Raw genomic sequence first — 22,037 nt, 5'->3', positions numbered from 1 at the left:
ATACTCTTTTGTAGAGAAGGGGTTTCTCCATTTTGCCCAGGCTGGTCTCGAACTCCTGGGCTCAAGCTATCCACCCACCTCAGCCTCCCAAAGTGCTGGAATTAGAGGCCTGAGCCACCACGCCTGGCCAATAAAATTGTCTTTAAAAAAAAAAAAGAAAAAAAGACAGAGAACTACATCAGAATGTCGGTAATTGTTGAAGTTAGACAAAGGTTTATTATACTATTCACTCTACTTTTGGTTATGTTCAAAATTCATAGTAAAAAGTTAAAAGAAAAAATAAGAAGTATGTCAACATGTATCTATATAGGATGGTTACACATGCTGAAATCTGTTCAGAAATAAGAGCATGACCCAAATAATTTCTCAGGGTTTTTCATTATATACTATAAACTATTCCATGGAGGATCTTTATGCTTTTATATCAGTATATTCAAAACCCCATTACATTGTTAGAATATAAATATTCGGAGGAAATGGTCCATTAAAAAAGTATTAACGCAGTTTTTTCTGGGTGATAAGATATGGTTGGTTGTTTTCCTTCTTTAGGCTGTTTCTAATCTTTTTACAATGCCTTAGCGATGCTTTTATAATAAAAATATTATACATAAAAATAAACAATAAAAATGAAACAAAATCCGTATCATACATCTGAATGCTACATCCTTTCTCTCTTTATCATTTGCCACATTGGCAGCATTTTTTCAATCAGTTGACCACCTATTTCTTCAGTGTTTTCCTAAATTACAAATGAGAAGTTACACAAATTTGGCTTCTTTTAGCTATCTATTCCCTTATGAGAATTTGCCTTTTTGGTATCATGTATGACTATTTTTAAATGTAACATGGCTGTCCCATTAGAAAATGTATACAGTAGTATTCATTTGTTCCACAAATATTTGCTGAGTCCTTACTGTTTACAGTATTCTAGACACTGGAGATGGAGTGATAAGGCCCCTCTTCTAGCAAAGCTTACGTTCCAGTGGGACAGAGAATTAGTGGTTAACCAACACAATATATACCTCAACTTCGCCTCATCACTGGGCATGAACTTCTCCACATGAACAAATTTCTACCCAACAGGAGAATATCACTTCAAGAACCAAAATTTTCATCTTTTCAGATATAAGTCATTCTAAAATCTTATATACTTTCCTTTTTTAAATTTTTTGAGACAGTCTCGCTCTGTTGCCCAGGCTGGAGTGCAGTGGCATGATCTCGGTTCACTGCAATCTCTGCCTCCTGGGTTCAAGCAAGTCTCATGCTTCAACTTCCTTAGTAGCTGGAATTACAGACGCGCTCCACCACTCCCAGCTAGTTTTTGTATTTCTTTTTAGTAAAGATGGGGTTTTGCCATGTTGGCCAGGCTGGTCTCGAACTTCTGACCTCAAATGATGCACCTACCTTGGCCTCCCAAAGTGCTGGGATTACAGACGTGAGCCACCGTGCCTGGCACTCTTAAATTTAAAGCATTTTCTCATGACAATCATGGGGATACTAAATTTCTAAAACTATTTTGTGGTTAGCACAAGGGGTCAGTAATCTGTGGCCTATGGGGTTACACTCAGCCTGTTTTTGAATGGCGTTTGAGATATGAAAGGGCTGGGGAGAGAAGGAGGAGGAAGAAGAGGATTGCTTTAGAGACCACATGTGAGTTACAAAGCCTGAAATATTTATTTTCTAGCCCTTCACAGGAAAAGTTTACTGTTTCCTGTTCCAGGAGATATCCACCTCTTAACTGGGTTTGTTGGCATTAAATCCCCGGTTTGATAGGCAGCCTCAGTCCTGAGCCACCTTCAATGATTTGGGAAACACACTTTGAGATCTGCTAAGACAGGTTCTCACCAAAGTTTTCTATACAGTCTACCGCTTTTTACATTTTCAAGACTGCCCTTTTATTTTTGCTGTCCTTTTATTTGTTTGATTTCACAAAGAGCTCAGCAAAATGTCTGTGTAACTGCTTGGTCTCTAAAACACATGATTTTGGAGGTTGAGTTCTCTTTTGGAAGCCTGGTTTTCTACCCATATATTGAGAGGTGAAACAAACATACCAGCTTCTTAGACTTGCTCACATGGTCCACACAAAAGGGGAGAAGGACTAACTGTCATGTTCTTTTAAGGAACCAAACTATGCATGCACATATGAATCATTGGTATGCAAAAGTTCAACTGGCCAAGGATTACTACATTAGAGAAAAAGAGCATTCAGGGTCATTAGTAAGCAGCCCAGCACGGCAGATTGAGTTGTGTGTGTGGTTAAGATCTGCTTCCGCTGGTTCTTCTTAATGTAATTTTTACCTGTATCTTTTTCATATCCATTAATTCTAGTCATCTGTGGGCTAAAAAAACTAAAAACTAAGCTTGTTAGAGCTATGTCTAAATCAGAATTTAAGGGCCTTGCATGGTGACTCAGCCTGTAATCCCAGCACTTTGGGGGGCCAAGGAGGGCCAACTGCTTGAGGTCACGAGTTCAAGACCAGCCTGGGCAACATGGTGAAACTCCATCTGCTAAAAATACCAAACAATTAACCAGGCATGGTGGTTTGCACATGCAGTCTCAGCTACTCGGGAGGCTGAGGCACGAGATTTGCTTGAACCCTGGAAGCAGAGGTTGCAGTGAGCCAAGACTGTACCATTGTACTTCAGCCTGGGTGACAGAGTGAGACCTCGTCTCAAAAAATAATAAGAATAAATAAATAAAATTATTTAAAACCTAAGTCACAGGCTGAGAAATTACTCTATGATCATGAAATACACACTTTTTAGCATTTATTTTGTCTGTTAGGGATTTTTGATTCTATTTAGAAAAGTTAAGCAACTGAACAAGTGATCATACACTTTGGGATTATTTTTTGAAAATTTATTTTTATTTTTATTATATTTTGAGACACAGTCTCTCTCTGTTGCCCAAGGTGGAGTGCAGTAGCGCAACCCCAACTCCCTGCAACCTCTGCCTCCCAGGTTCCAGCGATTGTCATGCCTCAGCTTCCTGAGTAGCTGTGATTACAGGTGTGCACTACCACACCTGGCTAATTTTCAGTAGAGATGGGATTTCGCTATGTTGGCCAGGCTGGTCGCATACTCCTGGCCTCAAGTGATCCTCCCACCTTGGCCTGTCAAAGTGCTGGGATTACAGATGTGAGCCACTATGCCTGGCCAGCATATAGTTTGCTTAGAAAAATTACTAAAAAACAAGCATATTTTAAAAAAGAGGTAGACTACCGGTTAGGAAACTGAAAATCTGAGAGGACAGCTTTGCATATTAAAAAATAAAGATGTGGGAAAAGAAAATACAAGTAAAATACAAATAAAATTTTTGGCTGAGTACGGTGGCTCATGCCCCTAATCCCCACAGTTTGGGAGGCCAAGGCGGGCAGATCACTTGAGTCCAGGAGTTTGAGACCAGCCTGGCCAACACAATGAAACTCTATCTCTACCAAAAAACACAAAAAATAGCCTGGCGTGGTGGTGCATGCCTGTAATCCCAGCTACTCGGGAGGCTGAGGCACGAGAATTGCTTAAGCCCAAGAGGCAGAGGTTGCAGTGAGTCAAGATTGTGCCATTGCACTGCAACCTGGGTGACAGAGGAAGACCCTGTCTCAAAAATAAAATAAAATAAAATAAAATTTTTAGTATGAAAATGTAAATGCCCTATTTTGTTTGTATGTATTATACAAAGCTCTACTTAAATTATGTACATGTAGTTTAAAACCTTACAAGAGCACTTATTTTCAGAAAAGAAATTGTAGGCAACTTTCGTAAGATGACCTTGTATAAGAATCATCAGACCAGAACATGTGACCTGGTTACTCTAAGAGGAAATACAAGCAAGGAGTAACAGATTTCTTTTTGTAGTCATTAAAAAAAAATCAGCTAAGAAAGAAAACATTAGAAACCACCGTAAAACGTACTAAAGAAATGACTTAAACTGGTCAAAACAATATTGTAAAAGACACTTAAGCTAATGACTGCCATCTAGTGAGACAGTCATGTAATTATAGGACTTGACTCCGAAACCCATGTTCCTGTTTCATTATTTTCTGAACTATTTCAGTCACTAGTTTTATTAGGGCTTAGGGAAATACATGCAAGGCATGCTTATCAAATTTGTGGCTTAAATGAATGGAGACAATAGCTATTGCCCTAAAGATAGAATAAGAACCTACACCTTTAGACACGGAAATTTAACAAGTTGAAGTTATTAAGAGATAACTAGCCACAATTCCATTCCTGAAAACAAAGCAAAAGAACACAGAAAGAAATCCACACCAGTACAGAGATGGAGAGACAAAGTTCAAAGGCAATGAGTAGGAAAAAGAGTTGTTGGCAATACCTGTACGAAGTAACAATGTAATGTGGAAACCAAATCCACACAAACAGACACATCTTCAATGGAAAATTACATACCTGAACGAAGTAACAATGTAATGTGGAAACCAAATCCACACAAACAGACACATCTTCAATGGAAAATTACATACCTGAACGAAGTAACAATGTAATGTGGAAACCAAATCCACACAAACAGATGCATCTTCAGTGGAAAATTGTAAGAAAAAAATATGCTATGTTTAAAAATTGTAAGAACTGGGCTGGGCGCGGTGGCTCACGCCTGTAGTCCCAGCACTCTGGGAGGCCGTGGCGGGCAGATCACGACGTCAGGAGATCGAGACCATCCTGGCTAACACGGTGAAACCCTGTCCCTACTAAAAATACAAAAAATATTAGCCAGGCATGGTAGCGGGCACCTGTAGTTCCAGCTACTTGGGAGGCTGAGGCAGGAGAATGGAGTGAACCTGGGAGGCGGAGCTTGCAGTGGGCCGAGATTGAGTCACTGCACTCCAGCCTGAGTGACAGAGTGAGACTGTCTCCAACAAACAAACAACAAAAAAACTGTAAGAACTGACAGCCTAAAGAGAATACACATGGAAAACAGCTTTGACTCTCTGAAGGGCTGTCACAAAGAAGTGCAGTAGATAATTTTGTGTAGCTACAGAAGACAGAAACAATGGAAGGGGGTGACTAAGGAGACGTATTTGCATTTGGTGTCTAGAGGAACTTCACAGTGGAGCTGAGACAGAATGAGCTGCTTAGGCATCCCTAGAGTTATGCAGCAGAGGCTGAAAGATTACTAGGTAGTTGTAAAAACTTTCCAATATTGGATAAATGATTGAATTAGATGTAAGGGTCAGCAAACTACAGCCTGTAGCCCAAATCTGATCTGCTGCTTATTTGTGTAAATAAAGGATGTATTTTATCTATGTCTACTTTCATGCTACAATAGAGAGTTGAGCAGCTGCCACAGAGACTGATAGGCTTTAAAGCTGAAAATATTTACTATATGGTCCTACAGAAAAAGTTCTCCAACACCTGAATTACATAAGTAAGAAGATTTCTTCTAATTTCTCTATGCATGTCAACTTCAGAATGAGAGCAATGACTGGCTGTTTATAAGCTTTGTCAGAACCATGATATTTTTCACTGGGTGGATCCAAAAACTATGAATCTTGTAACTTTAACCACCTATCATTTATTTGCCTCCTTTCCACCTCCTCCAAAGAGTATTATATGATGCATATTAATAAAACTTACTAAATTTAATTCAAATTAATTCAATTGAGTTGGGACATTTTTAAATTAGGGATACTTTAAGGTGCTATAAAACCAAGGCTATGAATTAATAGCTTAATGATAATCACATGCTTTAATTCTTTAAAACTTAACGTTTCTAGTAACAATGTAGTAAATGGGATTATAAGGAAAAATATGGCATCAGAACTCCTTTTCTTTTCAGACTAGTATAAAGGAACTAGATTTATAAGAATAAAGTTCAAATTTTTTTTCTGCTTTATTGTTTGGTTCACTCCCTAACATCAGCAAAATCACTTAAATTCTTTGCCCTACTGCTGAACGATAAAATCAGCTGCTAAAAATCTGATGCCCTATGCTCTCCCTCCCACTCATGGCTTCCTCTAGAAAGATAATGAAAGGGAAATATTTATCAAGTTTCTCTTGGGGTCGTCTGGGGAGAAGAAGGAAATCACACCAAGTAACTTTATGAATTAGATTTTCCTTTTAGCCTATCATAATTTACTAAGATGTGGGACATGAAATACTTTTTTAGTAAGAGTGAACTACAACATATCCAATAATAAATTCACATCACGTTGTAAGCCAGAGAACTTTCTGTGATGATAGAAGAGCTATACAAGCTGGGCATGGTGGCTCACTTCTATAGTCCCAGCTACTCAGGAAGCTGAGGTAGGAGGATGGAGTTTGAGTCCAGCATGGGCAACGCAGTAAGACCTTATCTCCTTTAAGAAAAAAAAAAAAAAGGTAGCTTCTAGCCACAAGTAATTTAAATGTGGCCAATGAAACTGAGGAACTAGATTTTCATTTAATTTAAATTTAAATAGCCACATGCGGCTAGTGCTACTCTTCTGAACAGCAATGGTATGAATATCTTTACAGCTAATTCTCTTAAGAAATTTTAAGAGTTCATTCACTTAGAATCTTAAACAAAAAACACCTAAAAAAACCAAAAAACAGCTAGAAATACAAGGGATGGGAATGGATGATGGTGGGGGAGATATGTAATACTTCACAAAGTGTGGAATTAAATAAATATTTCTAGAAAGATATGCAGTGAGTTTTTCTGTAATTATTATTAAATATTTTTGGGGCACTTGTATGTTTACTTTTTTGTGGTGTTTGGTTTGGTTTTGCTATACTAAATAGGATCTTAATAAATATGTAATAATATTCAATTCTAAACTAGGTCTATTTCATTCATAGACAGTTTTACATATTCATCTTATTTTGGTCTCAATTTGTTTTCTTAGTTCTGTAATTTTTATTTTTATTTTTATTTATTTATTTATTTATTTTGAGACAGGATCCTGCTTTGTCACCGAGGCTGGAGTGCAGTGGGGCAATCACAGCTCACTATTACCTCAAACTGCTGGGCTCAAATGATCCTCCTGCCTCAGCCTCCTGAGTAGCTGGGACTACAGGCATGCACCACCATACCCTGTTAATTTTTCTCTTATTTTTATAGAGATGGGGTCTCGTTATGTTGCCCAGGCTGGGCTCAAACTCCTGGCCTCAAGCGATCTTCCTGCCCTGGCCTCCCAAAGTGCTGGAATTACAGGCATGTAAACTTGGGCTGTAATTTTTCTTTTAATACCATTTTGTTGTTTTGTCATCTTACCTTTGAAGACCTGTGTTGCTAAATTCTTATTTTCATTGTTTTATTTCTTTAGCCAAAATACTTGCATGTAACTTTGTCCTTTTCCTTGGATTACACTGTCTTAATCTTTTGTATGCAACTTTAATTTTTTGTGTAATTACATGTTGGTGTGATTGCCATTTCTTTCATTTTGTCATGATTAACATGGGCAACTCTCCTACCGTAAATGAGCATTCTCCTTGATATACTTTTACCTCTTCCCCCTCTAAACTAGAATTTCAAGGCCTGAGTATTATATCTGGACTTGAGGGTAGGTGGTGGGAAGGCAAGGAGGAGGGACCTTCCCCTGGGGCTCTATGTGGCTTTGTTGGGTTACTTGGGTTCCCTGATCTTGGGAGATTTTGTCACGTGTCTTGAACAAGCTACACTCCATCCAGGAAAGGATCTAGTCACATGGATCTGTGTCCCCAACTTAGCTTACAGTCCTGAAAAACAGCAGACCTCAGCAAGTTTTCTTGCGTCTGCTGAAATTCTGACATATTGTGTGATGGTAGGTATATTGTTTGATGTTGTCCAAGGGTGCTTTTTCATTCTCTTATTCATTTTTTCCAGATTGGGAAGTATTTGGCAAACGCTCAGGATTTGATAAATTCATCTTATTTCTCTAAATGGCTTTTAAAAGGTAGAAATGGCACCAGGATTTTATTTCTTTCCTCAACCTCCACTTTTTGAAGTTATGGCATGAAGTTTCAAATAATCCTTTCTGAGTGATTATTGCTTGTGATTTTGTTTGTTTCATCAAAAACTGGATTCTGTGATCCAGCTTCATTTCACATCTTTACCTGGAACTCAGGCTATACTTTTAAATAAAAGCCTTAATTGAATATACACAATAAATATTAAAACTTGGGAAGAAGCAATCAGAAACCAAGAGAGAGAAATGGCCACAATATTAAATAAGTAATTGTCAAGTGAATCTCATAAAATCAGACAACATTTGTAACAAAATGGTAAGTTCCTCTATGGGGTTGTACCATTTGTGTAAGGATTTCATACCAAAAACACTCAGTTTTTAAACCGATAGGTAAATTCTCCTTTTACTTTAGCTCCCCTGCATTCTTGACTGAATGTTATTTAAACTACATTCTTATACTCACAGGCCAAGGCTGTAGGTCATTTAGTCCCTTTTCTAATTTCTCAACATCTGGAAACTTTGTGGCTCCATCAGCATCTGCCATAAGGATCTTTTCTCCTCGAGAACTGAATATACCCTGTATTTTAAAATTTCAAGTGAAAGAAAGTTGGTTAAAATGAAGGTTAAATTCGATGACATTTCAGTCTGTTCTACTTAAAATACCTAAGAGTGAAAGATAAGGTATGAGATGACGGAAGGAGGCCAGAGTTCACTGAAAACAAATTACCTGTATATTAAGATCTTCTCAAATGTTCCTATTGCCTATCTTCATTATTTTAAAAACTTTGTGAATTCATACTACAAATATCTTGGAAAATACCAAGATAATAAAATAGGTTTGGACAAATTAGAGATATTCTGCATCACTAAGAATAAAAAGGGACAGTACCTATCATACATATTATCGTGTCATGATGCTTAAAATGAATTAGGGGCTACTTAGAACCACATATAAAGAACATGTTTATAGACAGATTAAATATTCTAATATAGATATGCTGTGAAATGTATCATAGGAATATAGGTCTTTAGTATCCTTTATTATGGGATCTAAAGTTTACTAAATTAATTAAGTAAAAAAAGAGTGTCAATAAAATTTAAGAATTATGCATAAATCCAAATGTTATTTTATGCCATTTGCGGTATTTGAAACAGCAAAATTATGCCATTCAATTCTGAATTGGCTGGTCTTTTGTGCAAATTATGGCTCCATGAGTGCATATTTCATACAGAAATAAACTGCACATCAACTTTTAATTTCTCTGGTGTATTTGAGTGAATTCCTTATGTCTTAAGTGCAAATATATTTACAGTTTGATATAGTAAAATTGCTTTGGTAACACAACATAGTGTGACTATAGATAAGACATATATAAATGTAGAGAGAAACCAGATCATTTATTCTATGGTACAATAAGCTCACTAACTAGTATCTGTGATGTCGTTTTAATCACACCCGTTAGAACAAATGCAAAAGGCTAGGTGAGATGGCTCACCCCTATAATCCTAGCACTTTGGGAAGCTGAGGTGGAAGGATTGCTTGAGCTCAGGAGTTTGAGACTAGTCTGGGCAATACAGTGAGACTCCATCTCTACAAAAAAGTTTTAAAAAGTAGCCTCATATGGTGGCACATGCCTGTAGTCCCAGCTACTTGGGAGGCTGAGGTGGTAAAAAAAAACCTGGAGCTATTAGTTTGAAATGGGGCAAAAAACCAGTAAGTGACTAATTTCAATGATACATGATCAAACTTGTTTAAGCTTACTTTCCTGTTCCACCGTCTGTGGCCTTCACTTCGCCGCAGCTCCTTGAAAAGGCAGTCTACCACAGCAACTCCCATTTGTGTTTCCTCAGTCATATGTGATGCCCATTATTTCTCATGTGTCTCACTGCCTTAAGATATCCTGGTTCTCCTTTTCTCTGTAACCTCCTCTTTGACAGTTTAATGGCTTCAGGTTCAACTATCATCTGACATATGCGGATGACTCACTCACACCCTCTCTCCTAGGCTATTCTGGATACCACTGCATGTTGCCTCAAACTTAATATGGCTCAAACTCAACAAACTGCCTCTTATACTAGCTCCTCCTCCAGTGTTTCATTCCTTCTATTAATGGCATCATCATCCTCCCTGTTACACAAGGCCACTGGTACTTATTTGACATAGTTTGGATCTGTGTCCCTTCCAAATTTCATATTGAAATGTGATCCCCAATGTTGGAGGTTGGGCCCAGTGGGAGGTGTTAGGGTCATGGGGGTGGATCCCTCATGAATAGCTTGGTGCTGTCCTCGCAACAGTGAGCAAGTTCTCATGAGATCTGGTTGTCTAAAAGTGTGCAGCACCACCCTGCCTGCTAACTTGCTCCTGTTCTCGCCATATAATGCACCTGCTCCCCCTTCGCCTTCTATCATGAGTGGAAGCTTCCTGAGGCCCACACTAGAGGCAAATGCTGGCACCACACTTCGTGTACAGCATGCAGAACCATGAGTCAATCACATCTCTTTTCTTTATACGTTATGCAGTCTCAGGTATTTCTTTATAGCAAAGTAAGAATGGCTTAATACGTCATTCTTCTCTCTGACCTCAGACCCAATTCTATGTCCTTTTAATAGCTCTCACATTTATCCCCTCATTTTCTTCTCTTCTGTCACTATCATAATCCAAATAAATATTAATCATACCTTGCCTAATATTGCTACACTTGCTGCTGGCTGATTAAAGTGTGACTCTGTCAATGGTAAAAAAGGTAAAAGCCCGTTGCCTACAGTTTGTGACCTGAACCCACCCACCCCTCCAGCCTTACCTCCACAGTCAAGACATGGGTACCATGAGTGCGTCCTTTACTGTGGCATGTTCTTTCACACTGCCGTGCCTTTGTTCATGTTCCCTGTCTAGGCTCCCTGCCCTCCCAACTTGTATGTGGTTAAGTCCTAATCCTCCTTGAAGATCCTGCTCAGAATCTGCCTCCTCAGGGACATCTGTGCTGCTCCCCCAACAGATGGTGGCGCCAACATTTTGCATATACTTCTATTATAGCATTTACCACACTGTATGGCAATGGTCTGTCTCCCTACTAAACTGTGATATCCTTAAGGACAGAATAGGTGTCTTTCATCTCTGTGTCTCTAATGAAAGTACAACGTTGGCTGAATAAAGAAACAAATGAATAGATTTAAAGCCCACCATGACATTGCATCAATCCTACTTTCTTTCTGTTTCATATATCCTATGACCCAGCCAAAGTGAATCAGTTTCTAGTACATATCCAAAGAGTTCCTACTTCTGTCTTTTCTGGCTTTGCTACATGGTGTGCTGTTTTCTCAAGTCTTTTCTCTATAATTATCAGAGAGGTTAAAAGTATGGGTTTCAGAGTGAAACTAACTGCATCCAAATCTCGACTCTACCTCTTATCATCTGAAAACATTGGGTAATTTACTTCACCTTCTTTCCTCACTTTCCTCATCCATATAATCATCAAACTAATAGACCCTAACTCATAAGACACTGTGAGGAGGGCAACATGTGATGATTTGTATCCTGACCATTTCCCTTCTCCTTCCTGTTTGAATGTGGACACAATGGCTTGTGCTCCAGGTGTCACCCTGTGTGCATGAGGAAGGAATGAAACGGCAGAAGCCTGGACTTCTGATGACTGTGGAGTTGAACAAGCCCTGGACTGCCCACTTCTAGACTTCTTTTTATGAGGGAAAAATAAATAAATGAACCTCAATGTCAATTATTTAGGTTTTCTTTCACATATCTTGATTTTTAAACTTTCAGCTTGATTCGTACCTGATATGCCTCAGCTGACAGTAACCTTTTTTTTGAAATTTCTTAGCACTTTATTTGCATGTCTCTCATAATTGTAATCTTCTTTACTTATGCAAATGCTTACTTTTTCTATTAGACTGCACATTTCATCAGGATAGACCCAAGTCAAATTCATCTTAGTTTATGCTACCATGCGTAACAGCATACCTTCGTAAAGGTAAAACTTAATACAAAAAAGCATTTTTAAACAGCAAGAAACCACATAAGCTGACTATCTGGTAACTCTATCAAAGATACAGCAGTAGATGGTAACATTTTAAACTTTAAGATAAACAGAAATATATTTTTAAATCACCCAGTATATGATAGATATGACATAATATAAAATTTGACTAAAAACATGAAGTTATTATTAAAAATATGTTATCACTAACTTGAAATGCTGGTATTCAAGCAGCGAGCAAACATACAAGTCTGCAAAAGACATTATTCAAGATACCTTTATATTTTAGATAAAAATGTTGAAAATATGTATTACCATTCTAATCGCTCCACCTTTCCCACGATTCTTCACCAGAGTTATCACACGTACTTTGTCACTTCCATATTTCTGGCAATATTTAAAAGCTACCTGTGAAATTATATAAAAGTCAGAATAAAATTAATTTGGATTCTAAGAGAATTATATAAGCCATGTTTCTTGCTTTGGCTCAAACACTGCTATTGGAGTTTACCCCTTCTTGTGACTAGATTATATCCACTCTACATTTTGATGACCTGGAGGAGCTGTAGAATTCTTGGTGGCATTGACTTACTAGGTTGAAATCATAGTTCAATTTCCTGCAGAGGAACTGCCAGAGTGGACAATGACCTTCTTTTCTTGACCCCTCTACCTAAGCTACTGAGCTGCTAAAAAACAAACAAACAAACAAACAAAAAACAAAATAAAAACCCCCACAAAAGCCATGTGCTATCTGACTAGTACAAACCTGTGATTGGGCCCTCAACACTGGTTAATGACTTTTGCATTTGTTCTGGTCTGCAATCGATCTTATTCCCCAGAGAGGCTATTTGTATCCTGACCCTTTCCCCAGAATCTTTTCACTCAAATTCCTCTCTCTCAGCAGATATCCATGCTGTAACTTCTCTTCTAAATCTTCAATCCCTTGCTCTCTGCTGGCTCCACAGCCTCAGACTTGCTCAAGCTGCCAGCATCCTAAAAACTTTCCTTTGACTTCACTATTTTCTCAAACTACTGCCATTATTCTGCTTTATAATCAAAGTCATGAGATAGTGATCTATATTTGCCACCTGCATTTCATCACCCATTTATTTTTCAGTCCACTGTAGTATGGCTCATGCCCTTTGCTCTTCCACATCCCCTTTCCTTGTAACCTTAGTCCATCAGGTACCCTGTCCTTTGACAACCAACTCTACGGGCAGCTGTAAAGTTGCTCTCATCCGGCCTTTGCCCTCCTCTAACTGTTCCTAAGTTTTCACCACTAACTCCTTTTGCTTGGCTTGCTCCTTAAACGCTGATAATGCTCACAAGGACCAACTCTACGTTGTACACACAGCTAATGGGAAACCCCTGGCCATCTTCTCTTGTCAACATAAAAGCTCACTGGGAGTCACTGCATGGGCTTAATTACACCTTATATTTATGAGTCTCGCATGTCTGTTTAGAGCCCAGACTCTCTGTCCTGCGTCACGTAGTTATATACTGAATAAATAAAAACTCCAGAATTTCATTCATCTCCTTCTCCCACTCCTGCTCAGTCTATATTCCTTGCTGCAGCAAATGGCATCACCACCTACTAAGTTGCTCAAATTGAAAGCCTGAAAATCATCTTTCATTTCTATCACGCATCACAGTTCACTGGCTACTGTAACTCACCGACTGATTTGTAAAATGCCTCTCAAATTCACGCCATCCTCACATCTTCCTGACCTAGTTCAGGGCCTTATCCCCGAAAGTCTCCACATCTCTAGCCTGACTCCCTAATTCATTCCTAAAGTTATATGAGGAGCATTTTAATATGGAAATCGGTTCACATAAGCCCTGTTCAAACACCCTCAAGGATGACCCACGGCTTCTAAGCATCACATATGAGTTCCTTATCATAGCATAGGAGATCCTTTGTGATTCAGCCCTCACCTTTTTAGCCAGCTTCTGAGGCCGCCCCATTAGTACCATGTACATTAGCAGTATTTGAGATTTCCAGACCATACCACGGTCTTACACTTGTATGCCTTTTCTCAGAACACTGTCTTCCAGCTTCCTCACCTGTCAGGCCAGCTTAAGACTCAGTCAAACACCATTTCTCTTTTCTAGCCTCCATGCCCACCCTCACCTTCCCCCAGAAAAAAGAAAAGTATAATTCTAACAGCAATACGTACTACTAAAGCATTTTCTCATTCAACTATTACTTTACTCATCACATAATGCAACTGTAAATGTCAGCTACTTAAAAGCAAAGATTTTTATTTCTGGTATCTGACATATAGCTGAAATCTATCAGTCTCAGTGAGCAAATGCAGCCATGGTCCAGTGTACACACTCCTGTTGTACCACTGTTAACTAACTGCCAGTCCAGCAAACAGTGCCTCCTTCTTTGCTCTTATGGCCCCAATAATGCATAGTGACAACTGTGAAGCCCTAGGGGATGAACCATGACTGGTCTAACTCCTCTTTGCTGAGTACTTCTGCAGCCTCCCTGCAGGCTTGGGTGGTCATGTCATTAAGTTCTAGCTTGTGAACTTTTGGTGTGGGCTTTACTAAAGGGGGGGTGAGGACTTCTGATAAAGATTGTCATTCCTAGTTAAAAAGGAGAGATGCACGCAGAGATGATTCTTTTTGTTGACACAGGGTCTTGCTCCGTTACCCAGGCTGGAGTGCGGTAGCACGATCATAGCTCACTGCAACCTTAAACTCTTGGGCTCAAGCAATCCTCCCACCCTCCCACCTTGGCCTCCCAAAGTGTTGGGATTATAGGCATGAGCCACCATGCCCAGCCCAGAGATGATTCTTAAAGTCCTGGCTGTCCCTTACTACTCCAGGACATGTAATATTTGTAGCTGTGGCCATTTTGTGATGAAGGAATGCGTGAGACTGAAAATGATCGGGATCCAGTAACCTGATCCTGTTAAAATGCTAAGCCAACTCCGGAATCAACTATTTCCAGACTTCCTGGCAGATGAGATAATTAAACGTCTTTATTATCTAAGCCACTCTATGATACAGTTCCTAATTGATAAAAATGTCTAACACATAGTGCTCTAATTATTTACTGCATATTTCCAGTATTATTAATAGATGTGAATTCCTTCAAGGCAGAAAATGGTCTTTACATCTTTGTATTTCAGTACCAGTCAGAACTCTTGACTCCTGCTTAACAGCTGAAGAAACATCTGTTCAAAGAACAGTTATTTGTGCTGTAGATGTTTACTCTGGAATGGCACAATACTTGATATTCATCATAAGACTCCAAAACCAAGAAGATAAAGTCATTGTGTGAGTAGCTAAGTGAACTAATAAGACTTTACTGTGTTAGGATGAAAAGCTCCCTCTAGAGTCTGTATGGAGCTTCAAGGAATGTAACATTGTTGAAGCCACACCTATTTGGAATGGATGCACACTGAAGTTTTATAGCATGGCATTTAGTATACAGGGCAGCAGCTGTCACTCAGCCACCATTTGTGAACTGAGTTCCTACTGAGTGCCTACTCGCCTTTTTGCTATGTTGTTTGAGGATATAATAAACATCACTGTACAACTGCAGTGTTCTCTTGTACTATAATTTGTGCCCCCTTAGTCTGAAACACCTCAAGAACAAGAGCCACACCTAAAATTTTCCTCACACCCCTCAGACTGTAAGACATTAACAGGGAATCCGTAAATACTTAGCTTAGCGAAAACTGGGGTCTTTGTTTTAAATAAAAACTTCTACTAAATATAATTTCAACTTTCCACTTCCTCCCAACCTTGGGAGCAGTGGGGTCAATTGCTAACCCCTCCCTTGCTTGTCCTCCCTGGGAGGGCATCTCTGATCCTTCCAGCAGAGCAGCTGGCACTCACAGGTCAAGGGCCACCAAAAAAGTGCTCCTCAGAAGATGCACAGCCTCAGCTGGGTCTAGGCTACCTCTCTAATCTCAGCAGCAAGTGTCTGAAGTTTGCTTTCCATGCCATTCCCTGCACGTATCACTAAACTGCTGAGATGGCTTATGTTCATAACTTTCACAGCATACTACTCAAAGTGCAGCACTTACCCTTCCTAAGCCAGATCCTGCCAGTGCTCTCTGTGCACCTGATTCCCAGCGGCTGGTATGCAGGCAGGTTTCTATTGGCGTGACTGCTTTAGAAATTATAAGGCAAGATGGAGCATAAAGAAACTGTGCTTAGGGAAAAAGGAAGCACAAACTGGTAGGCAAGGAAGGTTCCTACCCTAAAGGCCAAGAGGAACTGTGTGTGGGTATGTTTCTTCCCTATCTGGCGATCTTCAAAGCTTCCCTGGTCTTATGGAGAAGTTCCATAAACGAAATCTGTTTTTTCTGCTATCTACACTGTAACAATGGAGAGTGTCAGGCACAGTTTTAGGGTCCCCTGGTGAATGAAAGTGAGATTTCACATGTGTAAAATTATTCTCTATTTTCTACCTATTGTCAGTTCTAAAAGCAAGTGTATTTACCTTTGAGGTCTGATCTTTACTGCCGTCATCAACTACTATCACTTCATAAGTGAATGCAGGATCTCGTTTCTGCAAGAAACAAAAATAAAATAACACAATTTGGCATAATTGCCATAAAGTATTCTAATAAAATTATCAATAATTTAAGAAACTGCTTTAGTGTCGATACATATAAATTTGAATATAAATATTAGTGCACAAACCGCATAAAATAAAAAGGCTAAGTAAAAAAAAAAAAAGAGAGATCCTGAGTAGAGGTGGAGAGTGAATATTGACTCAATCGCTATATGTCACCTTGCTGTTCCCTGGTCTGCCCTGTACCTTGGTGCTGGAAGAAGCCAGGTACTTGTGGTGCTATAGCACATCTGAGAGGGTACCGGTGTGCAACAAAAAAGCTCTTGAGGTTTGAAGTCAGAGAGGGCAGATTCCAGGTTGGCCGCAGCATTTCTTAGCCTAATGACCTTGGGCAACTTAACATTTTGGGCCTATTTTCTGTTTAAAAAAAGAGAACAGAAAAACCTACTCTATGTGGCTGGTGTAAAGATTACATGTAATTGAAGAGGTAGAAGCCTCATACATATTAAGGGCTCAATTCCTTTCTTCTTTTCTTTAAATTAAATTTTTGGAGTTGGTAATAAGGTAATACGGCCCTTTCTTTTTCAGTGAATCTTCTATTTCCCCTCTATACAAAAAATCTAAAAGCAAAGTAAATCAAAACAATTTTCTTTTTTTTAAAAAAAGAACTCACTTAATTCTTAATCCCTCCAAGGAGATTCCAATGGCAGCTAATGTTACAAAAGAAGATTGTGTATTATTTCTCTTCTCCTTATGTAGGGAAAAGAGGAAGAAAATAGGAGGGGAGACTCTCGAGAATACTGAAGAAATGCAAAATAATTTCAACCTAAGTGAAAGTCTTTTAAAAATATCTTTTTTTCTGTTCATTCAGACTTAGTTTTTCTGTTTATTCAAACTCAGTTAACCAAAAAATAAAAAGAGAGAGAAGAGAATAAAAGTTAACAGCAAAAACAACAACAATATACCTTTTCTTGTAAGTCACAAAAGTAGAAACAGCATTGTGGCATCATACAAAGTCTGCAGACATACACTGTCACTCAATTTTAAATATATCATCAGGCAAGACAGGAAAACAATGGGTAGGAGGGCACAGAAACAGAAATTGCCGCTTCCTGGTTTGTCCTGGGTCACCCACCTGCCTCTGGAGGTAGCATGCTACGTGCCGGGCTTTTGGATAGCAACAAGCCGAGCAGCAGGTGGCCCAGCAATTGGAGTGCTGCCAGGACTGCCTCTCACAGTGCATCTAGCTTGGGGTCCACAAGTTGGTGACCTGGTCTAGTTTTAATTGGAGATATCATATTAAAAGAGAAAACATGATACCTGTCTCTTCTCTAGATAGCTCAGAGCTTCATCCATCATCACAGGCACTTAAAGAAAAAAATATATTAAAAATCGCTTTTGAAAATGATTTTCCAAGCCCGGCACATTCAGCTTACATACAGAAAAAAGTCCCAATAATCTAACAAGCCCCTCTGGTACTCTCCCAACGGTCATTCCCATCTGGAATCCTGCCTTCCGTCCACAACTTGCTTATTACCTCTCTAGAACATTCCAGCCCCACTGCCTCATGATGCTGCTCCTATTCGTGAGAGCAAATATTCACTTCCCTCTCTGCTGAACTACAACAATTACCAACTGTGCGCGTGACACAGCCCACATCTATTAATGTTTTGGCAAAGACGGTGAAGTCAAATACTTTAAATTTCCTTTTCTTTCCAAACTACCCTTTACCAAAAAAATCAAAACTGGGCTTACACCGTTTTTCTTCATTGTATGAAGGCACAACGACAGAAAGTTGTTTGGTAGGTAAGTCCCATATGCTGGGTAAAGTTTCTTTCTGGCCTTTGGCATTTAAGAAGAACTTCTCTTCTTCATGTCGATGGAGTGCTGGCATTTTTGTAGCAGTTATAAATGCAACGACGGAAATCTAAAAGCAGACATACATGTCTTTTACAAAAAAGAAATTATGTTTTGCTGATTTTTCTGTATTTATGTTAGAATACATCATCTACTTTTCTTTTAGTTGAATATTCACTCTCAGGCTTCAGTTCATTAACAATGGTCTAGAGGTGACTCCAAAATTAGACAATAGTGAGTCCACTAACTAGTCCCCTACTTAGGAATGAATTACTGTCCTTTTTTCCATCAGTAAGGTGCTGATGCCTTGGGAGGCTCTGTCTCTTCCCAGTCATCATTCCCTAGGCTTCCATCATCCCAGCTACAAGAGAGATCTGTCACTACAGGAAGACCAGTCTACTCTTAGGTGCCCTAAACCTCTGATCCTTAGCGTGTCTACATGCATAGACACACACATACACACACACACACACACACACACACACAGAGTAAGGTCCTATCTCTACCTGGAATCTATATGTGACAGGACAAGTCCATTTTGCAGTTGGAACATGCGGGGTGAGGGCAGACTTCCCATCGAGGACCAGACAGACCCAAGATATAAAAGGAAGATTCCCCAGAGAACCAAGTAGGGACAACAATGTTTAAGAATATGTTTTTGATACTTAACTCGAATTTGAATTCAGAATACAGCATTTACTGAAGTATCTAACTTACAGGCTCCCTTCCATAGGCACTTGGGAGCTAAGCTTTGGAAATAACCTTTTTTTTTTTTTTTAAACATTGTTTCTATTGGTACACTTTCTGCTTTCAAAACAGTCTATAAATTTTTGGAATGCTACTCATTTGTAATTTAATGACCAATTTGAAGACGCTATCAAAGATTACAAGGGCTATGCTGAAAGGACAAATTAGTCAACCTGAAGGGGCTCTCAGTGGCCTATGATGCAAGAATCTGATCATCCTCCCACCTCCCCCCTGCCAAAAAAAATTATTGCAATGGATCAAACCATGAAAATACTGTAAATCATAAATTCACAATGATACTAAAAACAAAAACTGGTTAAGATGCAGGAACCATCTCTTTATTTCAAAAATTTGCCTTTTATTTTGCGTTTTATATGTATGAAAAATATTTCAGGGTAAATGAATAGCTGAGGATGAGATTTCTTTCATTACAAAACTCTAGGTAATAAATGAAGGATACAATCAGAATATTTCACTTGGCAACCCACAATGAAATAAAGCATTTAGGTAATGATCCTCAATGACTACTAAAACCTTCAGGCTGATGACAAACTTTATAAACTGGTGGGTCTGGCTGGCAACACTTGAAACCACACATCCATCTTAACACCAGAGGCAACTGGCCATTACATGACTCCTAATGAGACACAAGAGAAAGGAAGAAGCATCATTCACAATTTTTTCTTGATTAAACAACACATCGAGTATGTATCTGATCAGGTCTCTCGATCCTAACTACCAGTTTATAGAAAATCTGGGATAGAAGATATTAAAAGGCATTAAGGGGACGCAATCAAAGAAATCCAAATTGTGAGAAGTTCTACGGGACAAATGATCACATTAAAGACAAGGAAAAAGGCCAGGCATGGTGGCTCACGTCTGTAATCCCAGAAGTTTGGGAGGCCGAGGAGGGCTGATCACCTGAGGTCAAGAGTTCGAAACCAGCCTGGCCAACAAGGCAAAACTCCGTCTCTACTAAAAGTATAAAAATTAGCCAGGAGTGGTGTGGCAGGCGCCTGTAATCCCAGCTACTCAGGAGGCTGAGGCAGGAGAATTGCTTGAGGGCGGAGGTTGCAGTGAGCCAAGATCACACCACTGCACTCCAGCCTGGGCGACAAGACCCAGACTCCGTCTCAAAAACAAAAACAAAAACAAAACAAAAAAAAAAGGAAAAGAAAAAAAGGAGGAGGAGAAACTTTTAACCAATTAAGACACTGAATATGTCAACGGAGTACAAGGTGTGACACTTGTTTGGATCTTGATTGGAACAAACAGATACATATATGAGATAAGTGAGGGCAAGTGAACTGAGGGGGCATTTGAAATCACAGAATAAACATAAATCTGTGACCACTTTATTGTGGTATTTTAAAAAGAGGGACCTTATCTGTTAGAAATAAATGCTAAGGATTTAAAGATAAAATATCTTCGAATTTTGTTTTAAAATAATTCAGAAAGGAGGTGAGACTGTGAGAAAATAAGAACGGAGAGTGGATACATATGAAGAAAAGATGAAGCTGTGAAAAATTATTTTTTAAGTTATTTCTTGCTCTGACATTTAAAAAACCTAAGTTTCACTAGTTGTGTAACATTTGAGTACACGAGCTCATTTCTCCACCTTGTTTCCTCACCAGTAAAATAATGATAATGATAACATATATGACAGTGTTATTTTAAAGATTTAATGAGATAACTCCTATTAAACCAAGTGCAACACTGAACATATAGTAAGTACTACACTCAATAAATGGTAGCTCTTGTCACTTCAAGCTAGTGGGAACAAATACCGTCAGTACAATCTCATAAAATCTGTGCAAAAGACCCAAAGTAAGGCAGCTTCAATCTAAGAATATGTGAATCCACTCCCCGCCCCTACACCGCCAAAAAAATTAAAAAAAAAAATAAATAAATAAATCCTGGCTTGCTCAAAAACTTGAAAAAACAAAAAAGCTCCAAACCCTGAAGTCTCCACTAGTTAGGGCAAGAGAGGACTCCTCTCTTACCCAGATACTATTAACAAAGAAGTAAGGATGCATTACATTTTATCTAAACTGTAAATTTATACATTTTCTGGAAAGATGGCAGGGTGGCCTTCCTGGCAGTGCTGTCTAGATGACTAATCTGAATGTGAAGGAAGCTGAAATCCTCTCCACTTACTAACTAGAGGGCAGGCTCATTCCAAGGTACGCGGGAGAGAGTTCATTTGGCCAATTTTCTACCACGTAACAAGCAGCAAGAGTTTACAATGTTTTTGTGTTTCGAGAGCAATGGCAAAGAAAATCGAGTTTGAATTCTATTGTCCTGCCTTGTTTATGGGCATTATATTTAGGGTGCTTAATTCTGGGACACACGCGCCCCTGACAAGAGGCCTGAGGCCCGTCTCTCTCGCTTACCCTGCGTCCCTAGTGGGTCTCATCGATCCACGGATTTATTCCCATTTGTAACAGATAGCTGCTGTCAGTAAGGGCTCCGTCATCTCTATCTGCTTAACCCCATCAGCAAAGGAGGCATGCTAGGGAGCACACCCCTTCTGGGGCTGGAGACCCCCCTGGGTGGAGCAGAACTGCAGCGGCTGCAGGTCCCGGAGAGTCTGGGAGAGGTCGAGGCTGAAAGAGCGGGTGGGCAGGGGGCATGGGCACCAGGGGCGAGGGAAGCGGCGACGATGCCAGGCTGGGTGGGTGCGCCCCAGTGTGAAAAACTGAGCACACAAAGAGATAAGATTCCAAAGGAAAATTAAAGAACGGAAGAAAAGGAGAGTGAAACTCCAGGAAAGGAAACTCCGAGGTCAGGTATTTGGGGGAAGCTAGGGGGAAAGGGACTTGTCTGAGAACGGGTAGCGCGCAGGAGGGGACGCCTGAGGAGCTGCAGTCTCCCGGAGAGCAGTGAGCCCCGGCCTGCGCGGGTTCCCATCCCTGTTCTTACCAGCACGAGGGCTGCGGCCGCCAGCGCCGCGCCGAGTACCGCCAGCTGCAGCAGAAGCGGAGCCATCCTCCATGCCGGAGCCGCCCGCCCAATCCC

The 22,037-nt window shown here is 39.7% G+C and overlaps 1 protein-coding gene across 3 annotated transcripts in view; it reads right to left on the bottom strand.

Moving 5' to 3' along the window:
• Positions 1 to 22,031, bottom strand: part of ALG5 (ALG5, dolichyl-phosphate beta-glucosyltransferase) — a 50,521-nt gene extending 28,490 nt beyond the window's left edge. The window contains exons 1-6 of one of the 3 annotated variants that reach the window (XM_011992990.1): positions 21,942 to 22,031; positions 18,171 to 18,342; positions 17,736 to 17,782; positions 16,341 to 16,409; positions 12,191 to 12,283; positions 8,347 to 8,460 (exon numbers count right to left, since the gene is read on the bottom strand). In XM_011992990.1, coding sequence (XP_011848380.1) covers positions 8,347 to 8,460; positions 12,191 to 12,283; positions 16,341 to 16,409; positions 17,736 to 17,782; positions 18,171 to 18,342; positions 21,942 to 22,007 — 561 coding nt within the window. In that variant the 5' untranslated portion in view covers positions 22,008 to 22,031. The remainder of the gene's footprint in view (positions 1 to 8,346; positions 8,461 to 12,190; positions 12,284 to 16,340; positions 16,410 to 17,735; positions 17,783 to 18,170; positions 18,343 to 21,941) is intronic. The other 2 variants (XM_011992992.1, XM_011992991.1) reach the window with 2 other exon arrangements.
• Between the last annotated feature and the right edge of the window lie 6 nt (positions 22,032 to 22,037).

Source organism: Mandrillus leucophaeus, unplaced genomic scaffold (genome assembly GCF_000951045.1).
Source record: "Mandrillus leucophaeus isolate KB7577 unplaced genomic scaffold, Mleu.le_1.0 Scaffold421, whole genome shotgun sequence".
NCBI classification, from domain to species: domain Eukaryota; kingdom Metazoa; phylum Chordata; class Mammalia; order Primates; family Cercopithecidae; genus Mandrillus; species Mandrillus leucophaeus.
The sequence above is the reverse complement of the archived record's forward strand: the minus strand, read 5'-3'. Positions and strand labels throughout refer to the sequence as shown.